The sequence below is a fragment of the Megalobrama amblycephala genome, linkage group LG3, assembly GCF_018812025.1.
Source record: "Megalobrama amblycephala isolate DHTTF-2021 linkage group LG3, ASM1881202v1, whole genome shotgun sequence".
Lineage (NCBI taxonomy): Eukaryota > Metazoa > Chordata > Actinopteri > Cypriniformes > Xenocyprididae > Megalobrama > Megalobrama amblycephala.
Window position 1 is genome coordinate 25,088,246 of NC_063046.1, and position 26,637 is coordinate 25,114,882.

Genomic DNA, 26,637 nt, shown 5'->3' on the forward strand with positions numbered 1-26,637 from the left:
TGGATTGGGTCGAAGGATTGAGGACAGGCTTCTCCTTGTTTTAACCACCTCTCAAGGTCTCTAAGCCATAGTAAGAGGGAAGCTTGAGCTTCAAATTGCTTGTGTTGAGAGACAGATTTTCTGCATTTTCTCAAATGCCCTTAGAAATGGTCCAATCCGAGCTTCTTCTTCTTCTTCTTCTTTTTTTTTTTTCGAGGACAAAATTCAAACTCTGCAGTTTCCGCTATTGTAGTTTAGTTTGTTTGTTGGTTTGTTTTATTTTTTTCCTGGTATTAGAATTTTAAGCTCATTTCACAATTATTTATTTATAAATCTAAAAGTGTAAAATATTTGCTCGGCCTAGAAACAGGCTGGGAACATGCCATCATTTTTTAGTGCAGCTTCCCACAGTGCACCTCTCTGTGGAGGGATTAGGGATATAGGTTCAGTGTCACAGCCTTCTGTTCAAATGAGTCTGTCTTCGTCATTGATAAGAGGAAATTGGATGCAGTGAAGTGCTCTCTGACAGTGCTTTATGTTCTCTGCTTTTGATTTCCCTTTGCTCATGTTGTTTACCCTCAACCCTTGCTTCCTCTTCGCGTCTTCTTGCTCATCACCTTGACGTCTTCTGTGTTTGTTTAACAGCCATAGAGACAGTTTCGGTTCTGCTGCCCGCACCCATGAGTGAAATCTGTTCAGTGGCTATGAAATTGTGAGTTTAACATGTTGCTTTGTACCTTTTCTATGTTAGATCCCCATATATTTTTCTCCTCAACCCTGCTGCAAAGTCATCCTGGCACAAAAAAAACTCTCTGCAGTTTTCAATGTGAGATCTTCATTGTGAGACAATTCAAAGTCACCCATTCCATGTATTCTCTCAATATTTATTTATCAGGTAGTAAACAGCCATGATGTGTGCTGACTGGACATGACTATTGCATTGTCCAATGTCCTGATTCAGTTCGATTCAGATACACAAACTCTCCATTCAATTATATTTTGATTTGATGTGGGAATCTTTTTAGCAGGTTGCTTGTGTAGTGTATAGTGTATTCATATTATACATATGTATCCTGTACAGCCTATGCGAATGAGCAAAACAAGCGAATCAAGGACATCATTGACAATTTTCACTCATTCCATAAAAAAGTGGCATATATTTACGAAATCCATTGTGGGATTTAATGATTAAAAAAAGAAAAGATTAATATATATTTTGAATATGTGTGTGCGTATATATATATATATATATATATATATATATATATATATATAATATTTGTTTTTGATTTTTTCATAGTTTAGGATTTTTATAGTTTTGGACTTGCGACACACATGCCTCCATTTCATTCTCAGTTTTATGCAGTTCTGTGCCAGAGCAGCTGGATAATCATTTTCAGTCTCTTTCCTTTTCAGTTGTGCACACTATTGAAATGGCTCTGAGGTTTAATTTCTCTGTTTACCAATTCAATGAATTAACCTCTCTTCAAAGGAGATGTTTTGTGAAAAGGTATTAAAAATTGGGTGATGTTTATCAATGCACCATTTGCTTTTCAATCATCTCTGAAAAAGTCAAACAATAAATCTGTCAGTCAAGTAGCTTCAGCATGGGAGTAGCTTGCAGATGCTACCGCTAAAAAGAGTGGTTTTAAAAATAAACAACCTACACAGAAATTCAGAAGAGGGAGCTTTATTGAAATACTCCTAGTGACTTTAAAGATCAGAGGTGGCATGGTCTGATAAGTTTTCTGGGCTCCAGGACTTCAAATTGCTCCCTAAATTCACCCAAGTTTGTCTCATTTTGCACCCACTCCAGTGTCTCCTTGCATTGCATTGTTGAGATCCATGACTTGCCTGCTGTCCCCCAAACCTCAGGAATCCCAAGTATTTTATTTTCCCTTTGCCTCAAATCAATTCCAGACACCGCAGTTTCCTGCTCCCCGGATCCTCCGGGACGGGGCTGTCTGAAAACCCTGACTAGTCCTCCATTTTCCAGGAAATGAAAAGGTTTGGGAATGAGAGGCTTTGGCAGGGCCTCACCATTCACCTCTTTGTTATGTAGCTGCTAAAAGAAATGCAAGCACATCTTCCGCAGTGACAGAAATATTCTGCGGCCTTGTGCGTGAGACAAAAGAGAAGACACAGGGCCTTTATTAGCCTTGTACATTTTAATAATGGATGAAGTGTCTTGCGGGTGATTGAAGCTCTGAGGAGATGCAGCTGTCTTTAGTCAGTGTATTTTATAACCTAGTCATTAGTATTCTTAGATATACAGTGAAGCTATGAAGTGCTTATTGGAATAGCATAATAACTGAAGACATAATTAGGATGTTATTGATGTGTAAAGAGGGGAAAAAAGAAGAAAGGAACAGTTATCTTTAATAATTAGAAACCATGTTAAATGACATCCAAGAAGTCAAGTGAGAAGCTACAGAACTTAGGAATCATCTTTCATGGCTGAATATTTCAGTCAGTCATGCATGCATGCATTTGTTTCCATATACATCAATGATTCCATTTAATACTGTCATGTATGCCTCCCATTCTGTCATCTTTTTGTTTATTTTGTTTCTCCTTTTCCTTGATAATTTCTCACATACTATTCTTGTATTGCTTTCAGTTTCCATGTCATCATCTACAATATATGCAGGATGAAATAAATCATAAGTCAGTAAATTTAAGCATCTATTTGTGAAAATTAACACAGTCTGTATTGTAGTGCTGTATTCTTTTTTTTTCTTTTTTTTTTTTTAATTATTATTATTTAATTTGGGGCAGGAAAAGCACAGGCTGGCTGGGAGGATTTACAGATTGTTATTAATATGCCCGTATCTGTGCTTACATGAATAAACAAGAGGATAATGTGTTAGCGGAGATGAATAATGAGAGGAATTATCATTACCAGGCATGTGCAAAAGCTGATTCTTATGGTTAATAATTATGACTAAAGCTGTAATGAGTTTTAGTAGTCTGGTTGAGTGACTTAACACACGTCCACACCAAATGTAGGCCCACCTGCGTATGCATACACACGCAATGACCCTTACACTGCTTGTTTGAAATTTTTAGAGTTTATTATCAGGACAATCTGTTGTGTGACGGAAGTTGATGTTCTATTGGAAACGAATATGCCTCGTAGAGTGGATAATCAAGGTATGCAGGGAATACAAGGCACACACTGTTGCCTTTAGGCGTCTAACCTTCATGTTGTTCTAGGTAATATAAGTAGAATGCTGAGCCTTGTTTGCCCTAGTAAGGTGATACTCAGTTCACTTCTCCAAGGGCACGTGCTGCAGAACAGACAGTGGTGGAGCCTTGGGCTCTTCTGAAATAACATCATGAGAAAGTGACTCTAAGACTCCACTATCATTGCTTCAAGTAGCTCACCGGATGTTAGCAACTGTGGTTTTCCACTATCGTGCCATAGTGGCGACAGCAGTAGCAGCGTTAACATCTCAATGGAATGCGTTCCGTCACGTTCCCTCACCTCAGTAACTCAGAACCCTGGCCACAACTGTTAGCATATTCATAATCCAGACCTCTCCAAGGAAGTGCGGGAGGCAGGAAAGGAGAAAAAGGCATGAGCATTAGTCACCTTTTTAGAATACAAATCAGCTCTTTAGCTGTGCACTGCAGTGAGCGAGGCTGAGGGATTTTTGTTTGCGAAACACCTCCAACGATTAGTCTCTGTAATTGAACGGCAATTAAGAGTCAGGTTTCGCCCTGTGAGCACAATCGCTGACCAGGGGAAGTACTGCTGGGTAATGAGAAACCAAAAAGCTCTTTTCTCAGTGACAGCATCGGGAAAGGCTTTGATGGCAGAACTTTGAAGTGAATAGATACGCATCTCAATTCCCAGGTCCATCACGAGCACGTGTAGTGTTTGGAGGTTATGACTTCCTGTTACATCGCCACTTTTTAAAAGCCTGCTATTTTCTATGCCTCAAATAGACATTAGCCATTTAAAAATAACATCTTTTTATTTCTGAAATTTGCTCTCAGAAATATGGTACAAAGTGCTAAAAGTTTTGACCTTGATCACATTTTTGTTTAGGGCGAGACTATCACTCCAATGTGGATGTTTGAATTTCACTCTGAGATCCTTGAAATTGCACGTTGGTGGTTCTAAACACTTAACCCGTTTTCTTATGTGAGTGCTCTCTATGATGTAGTGTTATTCAGATCTTTGCATCTTGAGAGTGGATCTTTGATTGCCTGAGGAGAAAGCGAGGATGGAGGAGTCAAATGAAAGAGGAGCAACCTTCACAAAAGTTCAAAAGTCACACCGGCTTTGATAATACAAAGCTAGAAGGAAGTTCTCACTGTCTGTGGTGAAACACGCCCACTTAAAGATGACATGTGTAATTGTTTCAATGTTTATACAATATTTTCTCCATTCCCAGCTAAATATCCAGAGACAACTATAAAGGTGCGGTCACATTTGCTAAATAAAAAAGACTGGATTTTGCCTGCAATAATTTGCCAAAAAATCAGTAAATCATTTGGAGATTATAGTGTGGGGCAGAACAATCTGTTTGTCCTGTCATTATTTTGAGGTGTTGTTTACGCATTGTGCTGTTGCTGGAACCTTTAAGCATGCCTGACTTCTCCATCAAACCTAAAATGTACTATTATAAACACTGTGATTCATTAGATTCAGTGGAGGTGAAAAGAGCAATTATCTCTGTTTATGCAGGCTGAAGTCTGAGGTATAGCACTATTATACAGATTTTAGCCATGCTGTGGGGTCTGCTGTTTATCCATTAGGGCGGTAGGATGATGGTTAAAAAAAGAAAGATAAAGAAAAAAAGGCTACTTACTGTAGATGCTGTTGAAATGACTATACACCAGGGTAGCAGGCACCCAGGGCTCTTCAACACATCTTCAAAGCCAGCCACCAAACAGGCAGGCAGTATCTGAGATCTCTTTCAGGAACCACTTTGTGATATAGATAGGGAGAATATATTCAAATGTACAGTCAAACATGGTTTAAAAGACCAATCCTAACAGACGATCAAAACCAGTGACAATTGCGGAGGCACTGTTAGATCATTTTATATGAAGTACCATGTAGTATACTTTTGAACAACAGTAAAGATACTGTAGGAGTATGTGAGTGATACAGTATTAGTACATATTCTGTTAAATTTATAGTAAAAAAAAATAAAGTCACAGGAAAAAATACAGTAGCAGTGTTTCAGGTATTACAGGATGGCATTATCGTGCCTGCATATTTCACAACTTTATACGTATACATATTATGATTAACTTTATAAATAATCAGAACCATATTTCATTAGGTGATGTGATGTTAAAGGGATAGTTGACTCAAATTGAAATTTCTGTCATTAAGTACTCACCCTCATGTCTTTCTACACCTGCAAAACATCCATTCATCTTCGGAACACAAACTAAGATATTTTGACGAAATCCAAGAGTTTTTTTAATTTTTTTTTTATCTTCCATTTAAAGCAACAAAATTAGTACATTTAGTGTCCAGAAAAGTGCTAAAAACATAGCAAAAACCATTGACGTGACTGAAGTGGTTCAACCTTAATGTTATGAAGCGACGAGAATACTTCTGTCAGGACCACTATCGTCAAATATGATTGATAATTGGGACCACACCATTTTCACATTAGTGTTTACTCTCAAGGCACTTTTCATTAGATACTACGTCTGTAGGAGAGACAAATTTGTTGAGTAAAGTAATTATTTTTGTTTTGTCTTTGCACACAAAAAGTATTCCCGTTGCTTCATAACTGTTGTCATGTTGGCTATTTTAACAATGTTTTTACTACTTTTCTCGACATTGAATGTGCTAATTTTGTTGCTTTTAATGTAGGATAAAAAAAAAACTCTCAGATTTTATCATAATATCTTAATTTGTGTTCCAAAGATGAAAAATGTGGTACCAAAATGTGGTTTTACCTACTGAAAACCACATAATAATACAGGTGCTAAAATAGAAAGCAAGAAGTTTAATCAGTGTTCATCATAAGTGGTCTGCCCATGAAGGCCAATCCATGAATAGTGTGCTCAGGGTCATTCACACAAAGAAAAAAACACAATCCCGCTAACACATGACACTAAAATAGCACAAACATTAACTAAATAAAAGAAAATGTAACACCCTAATGTACACGTACAAATGAAATACCCTAATGTACATTACTGATAACAAAAATTAGAAGAAAAAATCATTTATATAAAACATAATCATATTTGATGTCATGCAGGGATTTCTGGGATGTTTGTTTGCCAGTTTCACAATAAATTATACAGCAATTCATAGATTTTACTTGCAAAAACCACATGAGCTTGTAAAGTTACATAGTCTAAAATTGCATACAGACCTGGTTTCACAGACAGGGCTTTGATTAAGCCAGGATTAAGTCTTAGATAAATTAGGACATTTAAGTAACTTTTTAAATGTGCCTTAGAAAAAATCACTACTGGTGTGCATCTTGAGGCAAAAAAAAAAATTAAAAAAATCCTGGTTTGTGTGACATACTTAAACCTTTATTGAGCTTGGTAAAAGTCCTTGAGAGTGTCTGTGTTACATATTCCCTGGTTTTGTGTTTTGTGTCTTTTGTTTATTGGACTTTTAGTTAGTTTAGCATTTTACCCTCTTTTTGTTCGTTTCCTGTCCTGTGTGCCATTTTTGTATTCCTTTGTAGATTTTCTAGTTAATTAGTTCTGTGATCATTCCCAGGTGTTTCTTGTTTGCCTATTACCCCTTGTGTATGTAAACCCCAGTGTTTCTCATGTTCCTTGTTGAGTCTTGTCCTTCATGGCATCATGCTTGGTGTGCTCATTCTGTTCCTGGTTCTCTGGTTTTTATGTTTGATCGGTTTATGTTTATTTTTTGTTAATAAAATAACTGCATTTGGATCCAGCTCTCTTTTATTTTGGTTCACCACTCATTATGATCTGTAAGCCTATACTTTTAGAGATGCTCTAGAAGTATAGGCTTACAGAAAAGTGTTTATCTGTTTTACTCACTAGCAATTAGCTATTCAACTAGTGAATAGAGTTAGGCTAACTGTTCATCCATAATACATAAATGGAGTCATATAGATTTCACTGTCTAGGGTGAGGTGCATAGCTAAATATATAAACACACAAGATTAGCGTTTTAAGGAAAAAACAACAGCACAATATGATATACATTCTTTAACAAGAAAATATTATTCACCATGCATGATGGTCATATTAATTTCACTTTTCCAGCTAAATAGCAATCCTCTGAGTTATAGGTATACTCAACCCCCATGAAAAAGGAAATCTCTGAATATTTATCCACTTTAGTGTAATATCTAACATGTATATGTGTGAAGATTCACTATACAAATATAGTGTCAGAGACTTGAGGATGCTGATGATATTACATATACACAGAGATCAATCATATTTACTGCTACACACCACATCTATCCAGGTGTGCAATCTTACAACATGGGTGCTTCTAAGTGAGTGAAAAAAAAAGAAAAAAAATGAGTGAAAAATTGAGTACATCTGACCACACCATTTTCACATTAGTGTTTACTCTCAAGGCACTTTTCATTAGATACTACGTTTGTGGTTGGAGATCCAGAGTAGCAGAGTGTGCTCGCAGCTGAATTGCTGTAATTTACTGCTTTCGTTTAGCGATAGCTACTAAAATTTAGAAACCAACAGGGTAAGTGGCTGTTAACTGGAAATACCATGCAAAGAACAGAATAACTTTCTCTCAGGTCTCAATCTTCCACTGAAATAGCTTCACTTCTGTTTGAGTTCAAGTGTCATTCCATAACCCTTCCTCTTTTGCTGGCTGTTTCCTTTTCTTGATCCTTCCGCTGTGAGAAAATATGATAGGAAATTAGATTCTTCTCAGACTTCTGAATGCTTGCAATAGGCCATGACAGAGCTTCTGGATCCGGTTTGACATTTCTCCTAAGAATTTTGTAATCTATTCATCTGTCCATTCATCTGTTTATTTGTTTAATATCTTTATGCTGGTTGGAGCAAAGGATCACTTCTAGTGCCTTTCAGAGTCTGCAGTTGCTTCATTTCGTCCCAAGGCTCTTGCAGTGGCAACTGAGTCCATAGCTCTGCATTATGATTAAGGTCTTGGCATTTTATTGTGCAGAATTCAATATTTATTTTAAGGTATGTGTAACATATTCTGCTGAATATATCCCACTAAACTAGTAATTATAGGCTGTGAGGCAGGGTGATCATTTGTGGTCCCAAAACATTGAGGCATTTTCTTCCCTTGCCGTCCATTAAGCGTAACAGTACACGCTAGCAGTTTCTTATTCTTTGAGTAAAACTAAAATTCTTAAAACACAATATCTGCATTTTATTTCCTTCATCAAATATGTTTTAAGATGCTAGAGCTTGAATCCCGTCAGCAGAGATTCACTTGCATGCCTGGGCGATAAGAGTGAGTGATAAATAATGGTATCGCATTTACAGATGATACAGACATTGTAGCGATGGTAAATCACTTCTCTGAGTGACTCTACACTTGGTTTGTTATACAATTGTTTCAGTCAAGACAAGAATAACTCACTCTGGGGTTAGACCATTTACTGTAATTTCTCAATGTTTTTATAAATCATCCAGTGATTTGGTGTTTGAGACAAAGTCCATGTACTCCTGATGAATAAGAAAAGGCTAAGAACTATTCTGAGAGGAATGCTGTTGGTTGTAGGACAGTTGAGTTAGAGTCAGAGCAGGGAACTTCTGTACATATTGTGTAAAATGTGTGTTGCCTGCATTGCGATTGTTAATCATGATTATTCTCATTTAAAAAAAAAAAAAAAAAAAAAAAAAGTAATTTTCTTTATGCTGTGTAATTTGTCTTTACATTAGATAGGCCTATTTTATGAGAAGCAGTTCAATTGCAAATGAGCCAAACCACAGATTCGCTCCACAAATGCAAATGTATACAGATAGACTGCATTTTTAAAGAAATTATTCATTTTATACAGCAAATGATGCATCAAACCAATCATAAAATTCTAGTAAATAATTTTACATTGTAAAATTGTACAAAAAGAGTATTTAAACAAAATTTTGTTCTTGTGAATTTTCTATTCATTATTCAGCACTGATAATAAGAAATGCTTCTTAAGCACCAACTCAACATATTAGAATGCTGCTGAAAACTCAGCTTTGCCATAACAGGAATTTATTACATATTAAACTGTATTAGAATATAAAAGTCACTTTAAATTGTAATAATATTTCATATGATCTTACTGCCCCAAATTTTCGAACAATGTAAGTGCTCTAGATTCCTGAGGCCTCATTTATAAAACCTTCTTAAATTTGATCTTACGATCATTTCTCAGATGTGTGTACATGTGATTCATAGAATGAACGTACACACAGAAAACGAGCGTACGCCTCTCTTTCAGATGTGAAATCTATAAATCGCAAATGATCTTGAACTTGCGTGCAGCCGAATGGTTTCCGTTCTCCGCGTTGTAAACAACACCTAATGTCATTTACATATAAAAGATCACCAGTCATCGTCCAAATCCTAAGCGAGCTGAAAGAATAGGTTAGATTTCCAAAAACCGTCAGTAAACTGACCAGGAAAAGTGTGTACATCTGCTCAGACCCTGACGTGGCGCTAAGCACTTTTCCACATCAAAGACCGTTTTTATGAATATGAGCGTTGGCGTGGATTTAAGCGTACGCACACTCTAAGATCAAATCTGTGCTTATGCACGCTTTATAAATGAGGCCCCTGGTGTTCGCAAGAAGAATTTAGAGCCTGTAAAACCACTCCAACAGAGCATCCTTACATTTTGGTGGCCAGTCAATAATGCAAGGAGAGGATAGAATGTCTTCCTTTTCTAGCACCGCTGCCAATTTACAGCCAAGACTGAGAAGATCGTGAAGCAATATAATGTAATCATTATAGGGCCTGACAGTACGGAGGTCTGCCTGAGTTAAGACACCCACTTTCCAGGTTCTCTGCTGAATGCACTTTATTTGGGAAATATTTATGGGCTTTACTTTGTAGACTGGCAATTGGTTAGGTTTAGTTTCCTGCCCCTCTGGTGCCTTTCACACTCTTACAAACCCCTCCTCCATATGTGTGCGAAGTGAGGATTTGACAATGATTAGGGTAAGAATGACGGAGCGTGCGTATGTGTGGGTGCAGCGGGCCACCGTGGCTGTTGTTGTCAGAGCTGAGGGTTGTTAGCAGCTCAGTGAATGAGAAAATACCCTGCGGGCCTCACTCCCATACCACGTCCGCCTACACCCAGACAGAGAGCAATGAGCGGACTTTATGGGATTTCACCCAACACCTCAAGTGGTTAATTACGGGATATGTAACATGACAAGTGTTTACACGGGATAAAGTTCTGGAAAGGGATGTCATTGACAGCTATTGGTCTTGTGTTAAATTGATAGGAATTTTATGAGATATTTATTGAACGTAATATTATATATTAGCTTTTTATAGATTTGTAATGCTTTTAAAATGTCTCTAATGCTCACCAAGGCTGCATTTATTTGTATTAATTTATTATTACTAATTAAAATAAATGTCTTCTATCTTGATACATTTTAAAATTGATAAATTCTGCCTTCAACAGCCATTTCTCAATGATTTGATGCTTTTTATTGAGACATGTTTTTATTATTATTAATGTTGAAAACAGTTGTTATGCTTAATATTGTAGTGGAAACTGTGATGTATATACAGTTCTAAAGAACAGCATTTATTTGAAATAGAAATATTTAGTAATATAATAAATGTCTGTACGGCTATTCAATTCAATGTGTCCTTGCTAAATAAAAGTATTCATATCCTTTAAAAAAATCTTGGAACCTATAAATTATATAGAGAGGGAGATTTGTGTTCTTTATTTATTTAACAGAAAGTTCTTTTTTATTAAATTTTCATATAAATAGCCATGAGACCTGCAGAGTCTTGTGGTTTATATTCTGAAACATACAGAATAGCTTACCGCAACAATGGTTTGCTGGTAGACCGCTGGCTGCGTAATGTCTAATTGAATAGGCACAAATGGGCTTATAACCTCTGATGCTTAATTAGTTCAGGGTACACTGTTACAAAATGAATTAATACATTTCAACAGTCAATTTAACTCGATTCCAGTGTGGTCTGACAAAAGTAGTCATGTTATATATACAGTGGGGTCCAAAAGTCTGAGACCGTTTTTTTCTCATGTAATGAATTGTTTTCATTATAAATTATATTGTAAGTATATCAGTTTGAGCTAAAAGTTGAAATGAAATAATAACAAATAATAACATTAATAACTATAATAACAATTTCAGAATGGCTTTGTATTTGATTTGTCCCCCGAACAGTACTCGAGCTCCATGAACTCCTCAGGTGTGTTTGTAAAGCCCTAATGATCATGTTCACCAGCATGATTCAAGCCAAAGAGCATCTTGTGCTTTAATGGAAGCAAGAACATCTGACCTTTACAAAGGATTTCACATGATCAATGACACAATTTTTCTTATTTGATTAGTGACCTAGAAATAGTGCAGAATCTTTCATGTCTTTAATTGTTTTAACATCCTAAAATGTTCTGTTTACTTCCAGGTTTAAATTAGATTTTATTTAAAGAATTTAGATCTTTGTACCCTGCTTATACTCCCTCATGTGACCAGTGATGTCTTTTCTCTTCTTTTTTTTTCTTTTTTTTCAGAATCAGAGAGGGATAAAGGAGAAGTAAGAAAAGAGAGGTGAAGTATGACTTTGTGATGCATCTCAGCGTGGGAAGTCAAATCCAGTGAGGTGTCCACCTTTCCCCCTAAACCCCTTTAGAGGCCACGCCATCCAGAGGACACTGTTTCAAGGATTCTCTCTGGACCCTGATACCCACAAGTGGGGTGTGAACAGGAAGGCCCAGAGGAAGTGGACAGTGTGGGCAGGATGTGGGAGGGACTGAGACTGCAGGTGTTCTTCTTGTGTTTAGGGGCTGCACTATGGAGCGCTGCAGCGGCAAAGATGTACAGGGGCTCAGGTCCACGGGAGCGTGGCCACCACCGCCATCTCTCTTTGCACAGACACTGGGAGAGAGGCAAAGAGGGCCAGGTGCTTCACCGCTCCAAACGAGGATGGGTCTGGAACCAGTTCTTTGTTATTGAGGAGTACACAGGCCCAGATCCGGTCTTAGTAGGTCGGGTAGGTAGAAACAAGCAGCTTCTACATCCATTTTTTGTTGTCCTGCTCCTCGTTCTACATCTCCCTCCCTCTCTTTTTTCTCTTAAGGTTATGCTGGGAAAGAAAGTCATTGGGGTTTTCATTATAGACAGAGTCCTTGCAATATCCTCCATTTGTTCCACAAAAGCAATCAGTGGCCCACTTGATTAAAGGTTATAAATTGGATTTCCTTTTTAATAACGGTGCAGTCCCCTATGGTTCTTGCATAGGGGAAATGGACGATTTATGGGCCTGCCGGATAGTTACATGGCAAACCTGCGGCACGTTGGCCTTTAAATTCCCACCTGAACCCAACTGGAGGTTTAGACTTATTGAGTGGGGATATTCTGTGTCAGGAGTTTAATTTCATTTTAACTAGTATAATCAACATCCCTTGATTCACATCAGCTCTATACGGTACTGTATAAAGTGCAACTTATAAACATTCATACATCACGAACATGAGGATCATTCTCACGATGACGTTAGCTCAAGAGAAATGTAGACTTGCACTTAGGAGAGGGCTGTTTCCCTATGGAATTCGCTGTCAATGCCATCAGGTTGGATATTACTATAAGATATGATGCTGTCATATGCTGCTGAAGACCAGCCAAAAAGCTTTCTACTTCAAGTCAGCATTCTTATTTGACCTTCTCGTTGTTGTTGAAAACCTCTCACACAAACCTCTCTTTCTCTCCCCCCAGCTTCATTCGGATGTAGATTCAGGAGATGGAAACATTAAATACATCCTTTCAGGGGAGGGGGCAGGCACTATTTTTGTCATTGATGACAAAACGGGCAATATTCATGCCACAAAGACTCTGGACAGAGAAGAACAGGCCCAGTACACACTGACCGCCCAGGCTGTAGCTCGAGACACCAACAAACCCCTAGAGCCTCCCTCAGAGTTCATTGTCAAGGTGCAGGACATCAATGACAATCCTCCAGAGTTCCTTCACGGCCCTTACTATGCGCGAGTGGCTGAGATGTCCAATGTTGGTGAGTGCGAGCCTCTGGAAAAGCATATTTGTCAGCTTCTTCTCTTTCTCTATGAGCCCACGCCTGACAGCTTGTTCCTCATGAATTATTCAAAAGAGCTGAAATCTGACTCTCAGAAAGTGAGTCGGTAGTCTTGTTGCAACTGTTGTTTTGTGACTGCTGGCTTGTCTGTGTGTGTGTGTGTGTGTGTGCCTGCATTTGTTTGTGTGCATGTGTTTGTGTTTACTGCATTTTCTCTGTGCAATACATCACCAGTAATGCTCCCCTGTCACGGGGTAACGATCTGTTACCCCGATACCCCCCATTCACAGCTCACATAATACTACTGGGAACCTCGAAAGGCTAGTTTTGTCCAGGTCAATTCCTTATACTTTTAGACAAGTTGGTAAATATGCCGGGTGAATTGATTTTAGTGAGTAAACAGAATCAGATTTCATGGAAATTAGCAGACTGAGGCAAAACGTTGCATGCACAAACCTGAGGCAATGGGTTGCATTGTGTAGCTTTAGACTCTGAAATGCTCTTGCTGCCTTTAAAAAAGGTTACTCAAGCTCAACTTTACAACCTGAGAAATAGCCAAGTTGCAGGATCTCTCTTATCTTTGCTGCCTCAATGGGAGGTATATCTGAGACTGTGAGATCTGGGCAACTTCCAAAAGTGTTGGATCCGTATCATGGCTGATTGGTGATGTTCTTCCTCTCCAGGTACTTCAGTAATAAAGGTCACAGCTACGGACGCAGATGACCCCACGTACGGCAACAGCGCCAGGTTGGTCTACAGTATCCTGCAGGGCCAGCCTTATTTTTCTGTGGAGCCGCAGACAGGTACAGTCATCAATAATGATATTTTCACTGGTTCAGTGTTAGTTCTATGGAGCCAGCCATGCATTCAAAAATGCATCATGTGCAATTTCAAGTCATGTTTGGCTTCAATTCAATTACCACAGTATGAGGATTGGGAATGAAGAGGGTAGTCCTTTCACGCTTCACGAGAGCACCTTAGCTTTCTCAGAGCTAAATTAACCCGTGGTCACATTAGTTCTACAATGTTCCAGTGGCAATGGAAACCACTACAGCAGTCAGAGGAGATGGAGCAGATGCTGCTAATAAACTAAAGCTGGATGTTTTTCTTGATCCTGTTCTGTGCGGCTCATCTGTGTGGTACTAACAAAGCCATCATACAACTATTCCACATATATTCCCTTTGGACTATGGGGTATACATTTGTTACATGCATTATGAACCTCAAGAATGAGCAAAATAACCACATATTTTTCAACAGTATGCATTTACTGCTAATTGTAATATATTTACATATTAAATTACCTGATATGTTGATGTATATTGATGATAGTTATACAGTATATTAAGGAAAATACATGTGCTAATTCAGTAGCACAGAATATGTAAAAAAATATTTGATATGATTTGTATCATTTTAATAAGGTGCTAGCAAATGTGAAATACTAAATCAGTCATTCTATGCAAATGTATGCATTTTGACAGATTAGTTGAGTAATTTTAAAATGAAATAAGTACAATCATGCATCTGAATTTAACTTTTGACTTGAAAGGATTATCATAATAGCAATAATCTATAAATTTAGATTGAATGATTCCATGAATAATTAAAATGTTTGAAATGTAATTCATAGATTTCTGAGAGGGGCATCTAACTTCACGGTTTTTCACTTAAAATTAACTAATAATAATTACTACTGTAACTAAAATCTGTTTAGATGGAATAAATTTCACAAATGAGATGATATTTTGTGACATCTGTGAACAAAGAGCAAAAATGAGTGGTCGTGAGGACATCTTACTTCATAATGTACTTGTGTCTGTAGGAATCATTCGAACAGCCCTTCCCAACATGGACAGGGAGGCCAGGCAGGAATATGATGTCGTCATCCAGGCCAAGGACATGGGTGGACACATGGGCGGTCTGTCAGGAACCACTCAGGTTAAAATCACCCTGACTGATGTCAATGACAACCCTCCAAAGTTCGCTCAGGGTGAGAGATTTTATTCTTCCAGCTGTGAATGTTCTCTCTTTCTCTGTCTTTCTTTCTTTCCCTATCTCTATCTCTATTCCATCCATCATTTTTTTGTCCCCCTCTATCCTTGTCAGGTTTTATTATAGTCACCGTGGCCATGCCTTGCTCTTTGGCTGGCTACACACAACATTACTCTGACCTCTGCTATGCATGCACCACGGGAGGAGAGTTTGCTTTTAGCCAGTGCACAGCTCTTTCTTCTCCACACTTCAATCCTCAAACCACATATTAACATTGACAAGGCCTGAGGGACCAAGTCAGAATTTGCTAATATGAGCTACAGATGTTAACATGAAAATATCACAACTTAATTATTCAAATGTTCTTTAAACGTTCAGCACGAGCACGATGACTTCAAGTCTCTCGAGCGTGAAAGACTGGATGAAATATTTACCGTGTTTGCGTACACCGAAGAGAGTGGGAACGGCTTGTGTGAGTTTGTGCTCATGCATTGCCAATGTGACATTAAACTGCACACTAAGCACATAGATTTTATCTGTCTTTTTGTTCCAGAAATCGGCCCTATAAATCTCCTTCTAGCTTTCGCTTTTTTGTGTGCTCTGAGCCTCGGGCTCAGTAGCAAAGGGCCTTCAAGCTTTTCCCTGACTTAAGCAGAATGCAGCATGGTCCCAGCGCTCCAGCTCCTACATAAGCCCTGTTTTTGGTGCTGGTAGAAACCGTTATTCATAGACCAAAATAAACTGTACATTGCAAGGTTATTGCCCACAATGAGTAGCTTAGGCCAGCAGATCCTTAAATCTACCTCACCGATAGTTTTGAGCCAACTGCATGATGGAACTTTTCAGGAGCAAGATAGATATTTTAATGTAGACAGCAGTTTGGCACAGAGCACAGATGAGAATCTGAGCTTCAGATATTTAATGTGGTTCTGCTCGTTTTGAAAACGCAGCTTGGTCAGTCTCTTTCAGGCACGATATTGATTCCCAGAGTTGTTTGCCATATCTGAAAAAGACTTTGACACATGACTCACTACAAACTTAGCTCCCGAAAAACGTGTAGATGAAAATGCTCCCTTTCTTTTTCGGTCTGCCGATGGTTGAATTGAAAAAGCAGACCTCTTTGCACACCCTGGCCTTTCTTCACGAGGACTTCCTCCCCATGTGGGAGTTATTTTTGTAAATGCAGCTGAAGCCTTTGGCTCTCAGCAGACAGGGAGTGGAGCCATATGGTCCTTCTGCGAGCTCCAGCCTCAGGCAGGTGTCTGCTATAGTCTTCATACACCCACCCACATGCACGTACAGGCTCACTCGAGCACACAAATATAAATTTCACACATGCACTTGTGTTCTCACAAGCTAAGAGCTCACAGGTGTCAGGCAGCTAGTTGAAGGTAGCACCGGTATCATGCAGCGAACAGACTCTCCATTCCCGTGTGGGCAGTGTGATCATGATTTTTCTTGCTTGTGATATTATAAATCATATTACCTTCTACCTCTCCTTTCCTGAGAACTCCCGGGACTCACTCTTCTCCTTTACAGGTGTTTACGCCATGGCGGTCTCAGAGGACAAGGTCCCCGGGGAGGAGGTGGGCCGACTGAAGGCCAGAGATCCTGACCTAGCGGAGAACGGACTGGTGGATTATCGCATCTTGGAGGGAGACGGCATGAACCTCTTCGAGATCACCAAGGACTCAGAGACCCAGGAGGCAGTCGTCAAACTAAAAAAGGTGAAGTGTGTGAGAGTGCAAAAGCGAGTGCCAAAGAAGTATGTGTGAATGCAACCTCTCTTTACATAAGCGAGCTTGTGAATGGAAGCAAGCACATGAGAAAGGGAGGGGTGCTCTTTTCAGATAAATTTCCTCTGAATTTCTGCCCATCCCTTAGTCTTCTTAAGGAATCGTTTGCATTATTTGCTTATCCATTGGTGTTCCTATTTGCATGGATGGTCATATATGCAAAGTTGTGTGTTCAGGTGTAGGACTACTAGGAAGCTGGAGTGATTTTTCACCATTTTCACTCTGTAATTGCAATGACATTGCCCATCCCTTCTCTATTATATCTGAGATGAGCATTGACTTTCATGGCTGCTTCTCTCTGTCCGTGTGAGGGGAGCTCATCTGGGCCGTGCTGCCCGGGTTATTCCTCCCCTGCTCTGAGGCCCTGGATTATGCAGACAATTACACAGCCACTCGGGTTAGGCTGCCGCCCGTCCGTGCCCCCACCTCCCGTGGACGAGGCAAATTCTCACATTGCCTCGAGGAGCCTGCTCACCACCAACCAGCTTTAGCCTGAGAGCCAAAGAGACCCAGTCTAAAGCCGTAACACTGCCACCTGCTGGTGATCTTTTACCCTTCACCCCACATGATCATCCACAGAATGATCGCTAGAAAGGGAAGCATATTGAAGAAAGGAAAATGCATGCAATCAAGAATTATTGCTGTCTGAGCTGTGTTATCTGGTGAAGCATCAGTATATCGAGGATGTTGTTGGTGTAAAGGAGGTTTGTATGGTGCAGGAATGATTGAAGGATTTTGTCAGCCTCGCTTGTTTTTTGCCACAGCAGTGCATTTTCAGATTGCCGAGAATGGTGTAAGGAGGGGATGAATCAGGCGTAAGGGTGAGAGAACAGACAATACGGCATGCCAACAACAATCAGCTTGATGCAATGCTGCTTCACTCAATAACACAATGCCTCGCTGATACACCTCTTGGGAAATCATCACCTTTTGCTCTTCAAAGCATGTTGAAAATTAAAGTCGAAATTACTGACGGAATTGCCAGGGTTTTAATCAAGTATTCTGTTTCAACTGCGGGCAGGCGACGCAGGCTGAATATTAAGAGGAGATGTAGCATTATTGCGAATATTATCTGCTTCTGATTAGGTTCAGTCGGGAGTTATTAGGTGCCAAATAAAGGATTTGGGGGACCGCTGTTGTCAGGATAAACAGAGAATAGTTTCCAACCTGTTTGAGGAAAGAACTGGGTCATACTTGTTTCCAGCTTTGGCAGCTCAATTAAAGAGATATAATAAATAAATAGATAATAATAAAAGAAAAAAAAAAGGAGAGAATAGAATGAGGAAACAATAAAAAACAACTTTTTACCAATCAACACACAGCTAGCCAGCATGTGTACGTGTGAGTGTGTGTTTGAGTTGATATGGACCCTTTATGTGTAATTCTCACTTGGTAATTTGTGACCGAGAGGTGTGACGGGTGAAGCAGGCTAATCAGAACACAGGCGGACGTGTGAAGACTGGCTATGCAGGATGACACGGGCAGACCAAATGACTGGCTGCATTTGAGAACAGTTGTTAAATCTTGTTTCATTTGCGTACACCTAAATGGCAAGAGAATTGTGCCAGTGGAGAATTGTGAAAAAGTGCAATCTGTTACTGAAATATATCTGCAAGAGTCTTGATATTTGTATGCTTTCTCATATGAGCTTCTTTGTGGATTCAGTCTCTTTCACAAATGTATAACAACAGTGCCCTCTAGTCTGTTTCTTTTAAACTTTGCCTTTTTTTTTTCTTTATATATATATATATATATATATATATATATATATATATTAATTTCTGTTGATTTATTGGTAATCTATTAATGGTTATTTATTTGCTCAAACTTAGTAATCTAATAATTCACCTTTGGTTCTCCATGGAGTCCAGAATCAATTGACACAAAGGTCATTTTCATCTTCAGACATGTACAGTGAACATATTTTTTTTTTGTTGTATTGACAGCCTCCATCAAATTGAATAACAACCGAATTGTGTCCCGACCTCTTGTTTTCAGCCTGTGGACTTTGAGACAAAGCGGTCGTACACACTGAAGGTAGAAGCTTCCAATCCGCACGTGGACCCCCGTTTCATCGCTTGGGGTCCATACAAAGATACTACCATTGTGAAAATATCAGTAGAAGATGCAGATGAGCCCCCGACCTTCATGGCTCCCGGCTACAACTTTGAGGTGGAGGAGAACGCCCCAGCAGGCACTCTGGTCGGCCGTGTGCACGCCAAAGACACAGACATCATGAACAACCCCATCAGGTAGCGCCTGCTTACTATAAAAAGAATCATTTACTTTTGCTTTAGCTGTTTGTTAGGTTTTTTTTTGTTTTTTGTTTTTTTGTCAGTACAGAAGTATGATCAGTGCTTTGTGTTTGATGACAGTCAGTAAGGTTTTGTACTCTTCAGGGAATCTTGATTTATTAGACAAAATTAAAAGAGAGACTGAGAATGAAAGTATATATGGAGAGAGAGAGAGAGAAAACCCCCAAAAGAAAGTTTTCACATTTTATTTTATTTTTTTCTCTTTCATCCCAGATATATGATTCCACGCTACACAGACTTGGAAGAGTTTTTCACCATTAATCACGAGGATGGAATTATTAAGACCACAAGGCCTTTAGATCGGGAAGCACAGGCTTGGCACAATATCTCTGTCAGTGCTACAGAGATTGGTAGGTCACTCATCTCTTTTCCGGGTTTTTAAATAACAGAGTAGCCTTGCATGTTTCTCATTTTTTCCCTAACCAAGCACTCCAGCTCTCCCTCCACCCTGCTCTTATGTGGTTGTAGTGTCGCCAGGCCTCCTGCTTGATTTCAGAGGAGACAGCCACAGATTACCTCTTCAAACTTCAAATGATACCCTCAGCTCAGTGAACAGAGTGTAATTGGCCATAAATGTTATATATTTATTTTTGTATGTCTGTGTTTTCCTTGAGGTGCAGTTACTGTTTGTTTCTTGTTGAATTCAAGATTTCTGTCTGATACATTTTCCTTTTCATTCCAATACAGAAAATATTCTTTTGTTATGTGGGAGATGCTTGTGTTTGAAAGCATTATATCAAGGCATTTGCTAAACCTGATGATTTTAGATAGGAGCTGTGAGTGAAGCACGGTCCGGTCTTTTTCATTCGTCACTCACGTCCTTCCGCTACGGGCTAACTTAAATCTATACAGCACACTGAATATAGATATAATTTGTATTTTTGTTTATTACTGTTGTTGTTCTAGGCGGCCATCACCAAGATGCAAAAGTACGTGTCAATATCAAAGTAAAAGACGTGAATGACAATGCTCCAGAATTTGCCGCTCAAAACGAAGTGCTTGTCTGTGAGAATGTCAGCCCTGGAAAGGTAAGTAAACTAACTGTTTATACTTGAGAACCAGTTAACAATTTGTAGGGCTAATTAAATAATTATCAACTAATTAAATCATATGTAACACTTTGCAGCAAGTTTTATTAATATTAGTAAATGCATTTTTTTTTTTTTTTTTTTGATAATATTCTGTAGTATTGTTAGTTCTTTAGTTAGATATTGCATTAATGTTAACATATACACGTCTACATTATCATTCAAAAGGGAGTCAGTACGACTTTTTAAAGATATTAATACTTTTATTCAGTAAAGACACATTAAATTGATCAAAAGTGACAGTAAACATATCAAATCAGCATATTCTAATGATTTCTGAAGGATCACGTGACAATGAAGACTGGAGTAATTGCTGCTGAAAATACAATATTACTGTTTTACTGTATTTTTGATTGAACAAATGCAGGGTTGTTGTTTTTTTGTGAGCGTAAGTGAAAATCTCTCCAACCCCAAACCTTTTAATTGGTAGTGTAATCTTATTGTAAATTGTTACCAGATAATATTTTATTCTAGTTATGAAGTTTTGGCTTAGATACTGAATTTGACTCTACACTATTTATCTGTACCTGTGAAATGTAAAATAATGTACATTTTGAAATGTCTTAAAATAGGTACATGAAACTGTTAATGAATTAGCTCATTCCTAAAAGAGGTCACAACTTCTATTAAAACTTTTAAATGAACCAAAAAAAAAAAAAAAAAAAAGATTATATTGATGTCTAAATTTAATCAATGCCGTTCACTTTCCTTTTGTCGGGCAGTTGAAAGTTTGAGTGAGTGACAGAGAAAAAAAAAGAGAGAGAGAGAATGAAAGGGAGATAAAAGAGGCATACATTTATTTAAAGGCATGCCCTGATGATTTTAACCAATTTAACATGGCCTGATTTGAACTCTCTGCTCCACAGCTCATTGAGACAGTTAGTGCTACGGATAAGGACGAAATGGCCCACCGCCAGCACTTCCACTTCAGCCTGGCCCCTGAGGTCGCTAACAACCACAGTTTCTCCCTCAAGGACAACAGAGGTGAGTGACACACAAAACACCCCATAATAGAATAATTTCCACTGAAGAACTGTTTCTTTCAAGCCAAGTAAAATGCCTCAGGAAATACGCCAATTGAAACACAAAATATTTTAGTCTCTTTCCAAACCAAATGAGTTTATGCATGCGTAGGAGTGAGTGTGTGCAGTGTCGCCCAACCAACCTCGTGCTGATAATTAGGTCATGATGAGGTGGGCAAACTCAAGTCAACTTCCTCTCTTATTAATTATGGAGGCGTCACTCTCGTTTGAGCTTCTCCATCTGTGGATTGGAAATGTGGGTGAGGCCCAGCTGGTTGGCATCCGTGTTTGTATTTGCTTCTCAGGCACCCTGCTTGGTGCACCAAGAAAACCATCATCACCATACTTTAGTCTAACAGTCTTTGCCCAAACAGTTTTGAAGACCATGCTTAATAGCCTTACCTACTCTAATGTGAGCCTCAATTGCTGGGAAATGAGAAGCCTGAAATTTTTTAAGTTCACTGAGGAGCGCCGTCGTGACTGGGTGGTGCTCAGTTTTAGGGGAATTCGCTGCTTTTATATGAACTCATTATATTGTGGCTCTAGGTAGATTACAAGCTGAATTATGTATGTTTCAAAGAAACTGTAAATCGTGTTTACTTTGCTTACAAGGAGCTTTGGTGTTATTTCAGAACGCTCGGTATGATATGATAATGAATCGTAGTCCATATGCTAACAGACTAAACTGTTTCCCGCCTGTTGAGTTTGTAGTCGTAAAATCTAGAAGGGAATTAGAATTTTCAAGCCATGGGTTCAGAAATTTCCAATCCTTTTTCAGAATTGCTTGAGATGTTCCAGTTTTGTTTACATAAATTAAACTCAGTCATAATGGTGGAAGCTGCTATTTATTTCATTGCTAATAAAGGACTACAACTATCTCACGGACGTGAGTTTATGTGCTTAATGAATCAAACAACTGTAGCTCCATGTAATCCATGACTTTATTTTGCTCAAAAATCGAAAACGTTTATATTCTAAACACCCCAAGAGACCCCATGGCAAAATAGCCTTCCCGGTTGACCTACACATTGACGTCATTTCTGAACCTCTCTGTTCCAACTGACTAATTTCTGATTGTGCTATAGTTCTTTTTGACCACCAATAGATTGGAAATATCATGAAATACAATGAAGGTGTCTGGTGCCGGTAACTCACATAATTGTTGCCTGACTGAGTGGAACGTGTGTTAATTGTATTTAAAGTGCAAATGTTTACAATCACAGATCTGTTTGGGCTTTTTTTCAGGGTTAATAGAGCGAACCCATGTGAACAGACAAGATGAGGGAGTGAAAGAGAAATGACTGTCTTTCCCATTTGGTCTGCTTTAATGAGAAAGGAGACGAGGACTTTTTAGCAGGCCATTTCAAAAGCCAACAATATTAGAGAGACAGATTAGGCTACTCAGATTGACTGGCTTTATCAGGAGCCGGAGCCTTTCAAATGGATACAGTTTTCAACAGCTTTGCCCACCCATTTATCTGAAGCTCCATTATGCTCCACTCTCTGCACAGAGGCTCTGACATGACTCCTATTATCAGACGGACACAATGAAGGCCTGCTGATTATATATATGTGCATGAACTCTAAGTATTAAGAGTATGGAATATTATCTGTTTAGTGGTAATAATAAAAAAAATCTGCATCGGATCATGGTTATAAATGTGTTCCTTTTACATGCTGCAAGGTTGTGAGAGTGCCAACTGCATTTTAATGTGGGGATTAATCAACATCCTGCGATTGACATTTTTTAGTAAATTCTGTTGTTGAGATCTATAAAGGTTGAGGTCTATATGAACTTTCTTTGCAGGTCTATACATAGTATATTACAGTATGATAATAATGGATAGAAAAGAGATACCCTGTTAATAATATTTTCCAGAAAATAATTTATTAATCATTTCTTTTGGCTTTACAACATGCAAGTATAAACTCTTTATTATTATTTTTTATTTTTTGTAATATTTTTTGTCCTACATCAAGTAAACCTGGCCAGCGTATCATACGCATTCATGCTTCCTTGAGATTTCTAAGTGTAGAGCATTATCCAATAAGACAACATCGCAAACAAGGACCCAGAGGAGCTGTCTCTGGTTCAAATGTGGCAAATTGATACTTCATACAGCCCACGGTAATCTCACTGACAGAATATGATATAGAATTATAATGGATAACATTAGATTGATCGAGCCTGTCTGCAGCGTCGTGCTATATGAGCGTTCTGGCCATAGCATTAGCGGCCTTCCCTGACAGAGCCACTGAAGGTTGAAGAAAGTGGTGCCAGAGGGAGTGAAAATGACTGAACCCCAGGCCCCTAAATGAACTCACTCCATCTACGCCTTCAGCGTGACCTTGCACTGAGTCAGGGAAATGTGCTGGCACTGATCCATCCCTTCCAGTTGCAAATAAAACCAATACCGCTCCCTCCGCTCTAACTTTGATTACACTTCCAAAAGCTGATAAATGTTCACAATATTAAACATGAATTTAATATTGGAGGATTCACACCTCATTGACTCTCACCGGTGGCTGTGGGTAGTTCTCATGGCACCTAAACTCCAGGGAGGGGAAAACTTTGTAATTCTGTTGAGCACTTTTACAACTCTGTTGTGAATTTACTGAAATCTTGTACTGAAATCTCATCAGCTGAACTAAACGTTCCATCAATGTTCCTCTGCTGCTTCCACAGACAGCACTGCTAGCATCTTTGTGATCCGGAAGGGCTTCAGCCGAATGACCCAGGATGTGTACCACCTTCCCATTGAGATCAATGACAACGGCGTACCTCCGATGAGCAGCACCAATACTCTTATAATTCGTGTGTGCAGCTGTGACAGCAAAGACACCATCCTCTCCTGTAATGTGGAACCTTTCATCCTGCCAGCAGGGCTGAGCACCGGAGCTCTGATTGCCATATTGGCCTGTATTGTTATTCTACTGGGTGAGCTTAATTATATTTGTGTAAGAATATACAAGCAACCATGTGTAAATAATAGGGGTCTAGCTGATTTTTGTCAATATTTGCATTTCACCCCAAAACGTGCATACAAATGCAGAAGCTTGAAGTATTTATAGAACAGATACTTTACAGAGAAAATATTTATTTACATTGCTTGTCTCTAAAATTTAATCATGGCTTTGTTTCCTAAAAACATTGTGAGCCTAAGTAGGTTGTAAAGACGATAATTTCCAAATGTAATATTTGAAATAGTCAGAGACTATTGTACAGCTATATTTTTTTACAATTAATTCAGCATACAATGTGACTTTAATATTTGCATATAATAACTGACTTTTATTTAAGCCAATAAATAAAAAATAATTCAATTCACATTTATTTGTATAGCGCTTTTCACGATACATATCATGTCAAAGCGGCTTTACAGAGAATGCATGTCAACATTACAATTTAAAGAATGCAGTTAGCAAATAATGTAATAATTTAGGCAATTAATTTACAATCACTGTTAGCAGTTTAACTGAACGTAGAAGCAATGAGTTCCTGAAAAATGAATTACATTAACAATAATTAGGATATAGAAATTGTGTAATGTGCATGAATAATATTAATAGCAATGCATAAAATTAAATATGAAAAAGATATGCGAATAGATACATTATCAAAATAGGTAATTTGAGAAAATGCAAGAAGAGACTGTATGAATAGATTATATTTAGGTAGCTTTTATGTTTCCATATACACACACAATAATGTTGGGTGTATTTTGGGAAATGCATGTAAAGTTTGTAACTTTGCATATTGAAAACACTCTTAAGAGGGATTCAGAATTTATTCCTGCCAAGCCATATTGAGGAACTGTAAAATTACCCTTCATCATTTCTAAAAATATATGTGCTGTCTCTAGTTATTTTGACTTGCCAAAGCTGTATTAAAACATTGCATGTAATGGGAACACTTTATATTTGTAATGAAGAGATCATGAAGAGAGCAACTACATTTAAGAAAACAGTTTCTGATGTGATTACTTATATACAGAAGCATTAGTGAGAGATGCTGTTAGCACTGGCTTGATATTTGTTTGCATGTCTGCAGCAATCGTGGTGCTGTTTGTGGCCCTGCGGCGCCAGAAGAAGGAGCCTTTGATCGTATTTGAGGAGGAAGACATTCGGGAGAACATTATCACCTATGATGACGAGGGAGGTGGAGAGGAGGACACGGAGGCATTTGACATCGCTACCTTACAGAACCCAGATGGTGCCAATGGATTCCTGCCTCGTAAGGATATCAAGCCCGAGCTGCAGTATCCAATGCGCCCTGGCCTGAGGCCCATCGGCAACAGCGTGGATGTGGATGATTTCATCAAAACGCGGATTTCTGACGCGGACAATGACCCCACAGCGCCCCCGTATGACTCCATTCAGATCTACGGTTATGAAGGTAGAGGCTCTATCGCCGGCTCTCTTAGTTCCTTAGAGTCGGTGACCACAGATTCAGACCTGGACTACGATTACCTCCAAAGTTGGGGGCCGCGCTTCAAGAAACTTGCCGATCTTTACGGCACCAAAGACTCCGCTGATGACAATTCTTAACGTTCGCTCAAATAAGTCCTTTTTCATTTCTCTCCACCCAGCCCTCCTCCACTAACTGTGTGTTTTGTGAAGTTTACTATAAGTATTCCATGAGTTTTTCACTTTATAGTAAACTTTAGCTTGTTTGTAAGTATACGCACAGTATACTAGATGCTGGGAGTGTCATAGGTGCGATCACAATGTGCTATGTGGGAGCCAGAAGGGTGGACATAAAAATTTTACAAAAACAAAACAAAAAAAAAAAAGATAAAAGAGACACATAGACACATCTGTGGTGGACGTGTCTCTGTGGTGTGTATGAAATGAAGAAATACGTGAAATGTTGTTTAAGAACTGAAGAACATTATGTTTCACTTTTGATGTTTGTAGGTTCCCACAGGTTTGAGGTTATGGATGTGGATCACAGAGAGACATGGATTTGTTGATACTGTGAACGAGCTCACGAAGAAATAAAAAACAAAAACAGTTGCCTTATTAAGTAATCGGAGCGAACGTCAGCAAATTAAGGGCCCGTTTACACGACACGGTTTTCAACTAAAAACAGAAAACTTTTTATTCATCTTGGCCTTTCATTTACACGACAACGGCATTTTGGGGGCCTGAAAACTTTTGAAAAAGAGTTTCAAAGTGCAAGTTTTTGAAAATGATACCATTACGCAAATGTGTGAAAACGGTGATGTCATGTGC

The 26,637-nt window shown here is 38.7% G+C and overlaps 1 protein-coding gene across 1 annotated transcript in view; it reads left to right on the plus strand.

Moving 5' to 3' along the window:
• Positions 1 to 26,424, plus strand: part of cdh11 (cadherin 11, type 2, OB-cadherin (osteoblast)) — a 54,617-nt gene extending 28,193 nt beyond the window's left edge. Inside the window, exons 2-12 of the mRNA XM_048184698.1 lie at positions 11,670 to 12,148; positions 12,871 to 13,165; positions 13,870 to 13,989; positions 15,012 to 15,179; positions 16,721 to 16,908; positions 18,976 to 19,229; positions 19,506 to 19,642; positions 20,199 to 20,320; positions 21,247 to 21,364; positions 24,089 to 24,340; positions 25,454 to 26,424. Of these exons, the coding sequence (XP_048040655.1) occupies positions 11,897 to 12,148; positions 12,871 to 13,165; positions 13,870 to 13,989; positions 15,012 to 15,179; positions 16,721 to 16,908; positions 18,976 to 19,229; positions 19,506 to 19,642; positions 20,199 to 20,320; positions 21,247 to 21,364; positions 24,089 to 24,340; positions 25,454 to 25,950 (2,403 nt within the window). The 5' untranslated portion in view covers positions 11,670 to 11,896 and the 3' untranslated portion in view covers positions 25,951 to 26,424. The remainder of the gene's footprint in view (positions 1 to 11,669; positions 12,149 to 12,870; positions 13,166 to 13,869; positions 13,990 to 15,011; positions 15,180 to 16,720; positions 16,909 to 18,975; positions 19,230 to 19,505; positions 19,643 to 20,198; positions 20,321 to 21,246; positions 21,365 to 24,088; positions 24,341 to 25,453) is intronic.
• Positions 26,425 to 26,637: the final 213 nt, after the last annotated feature.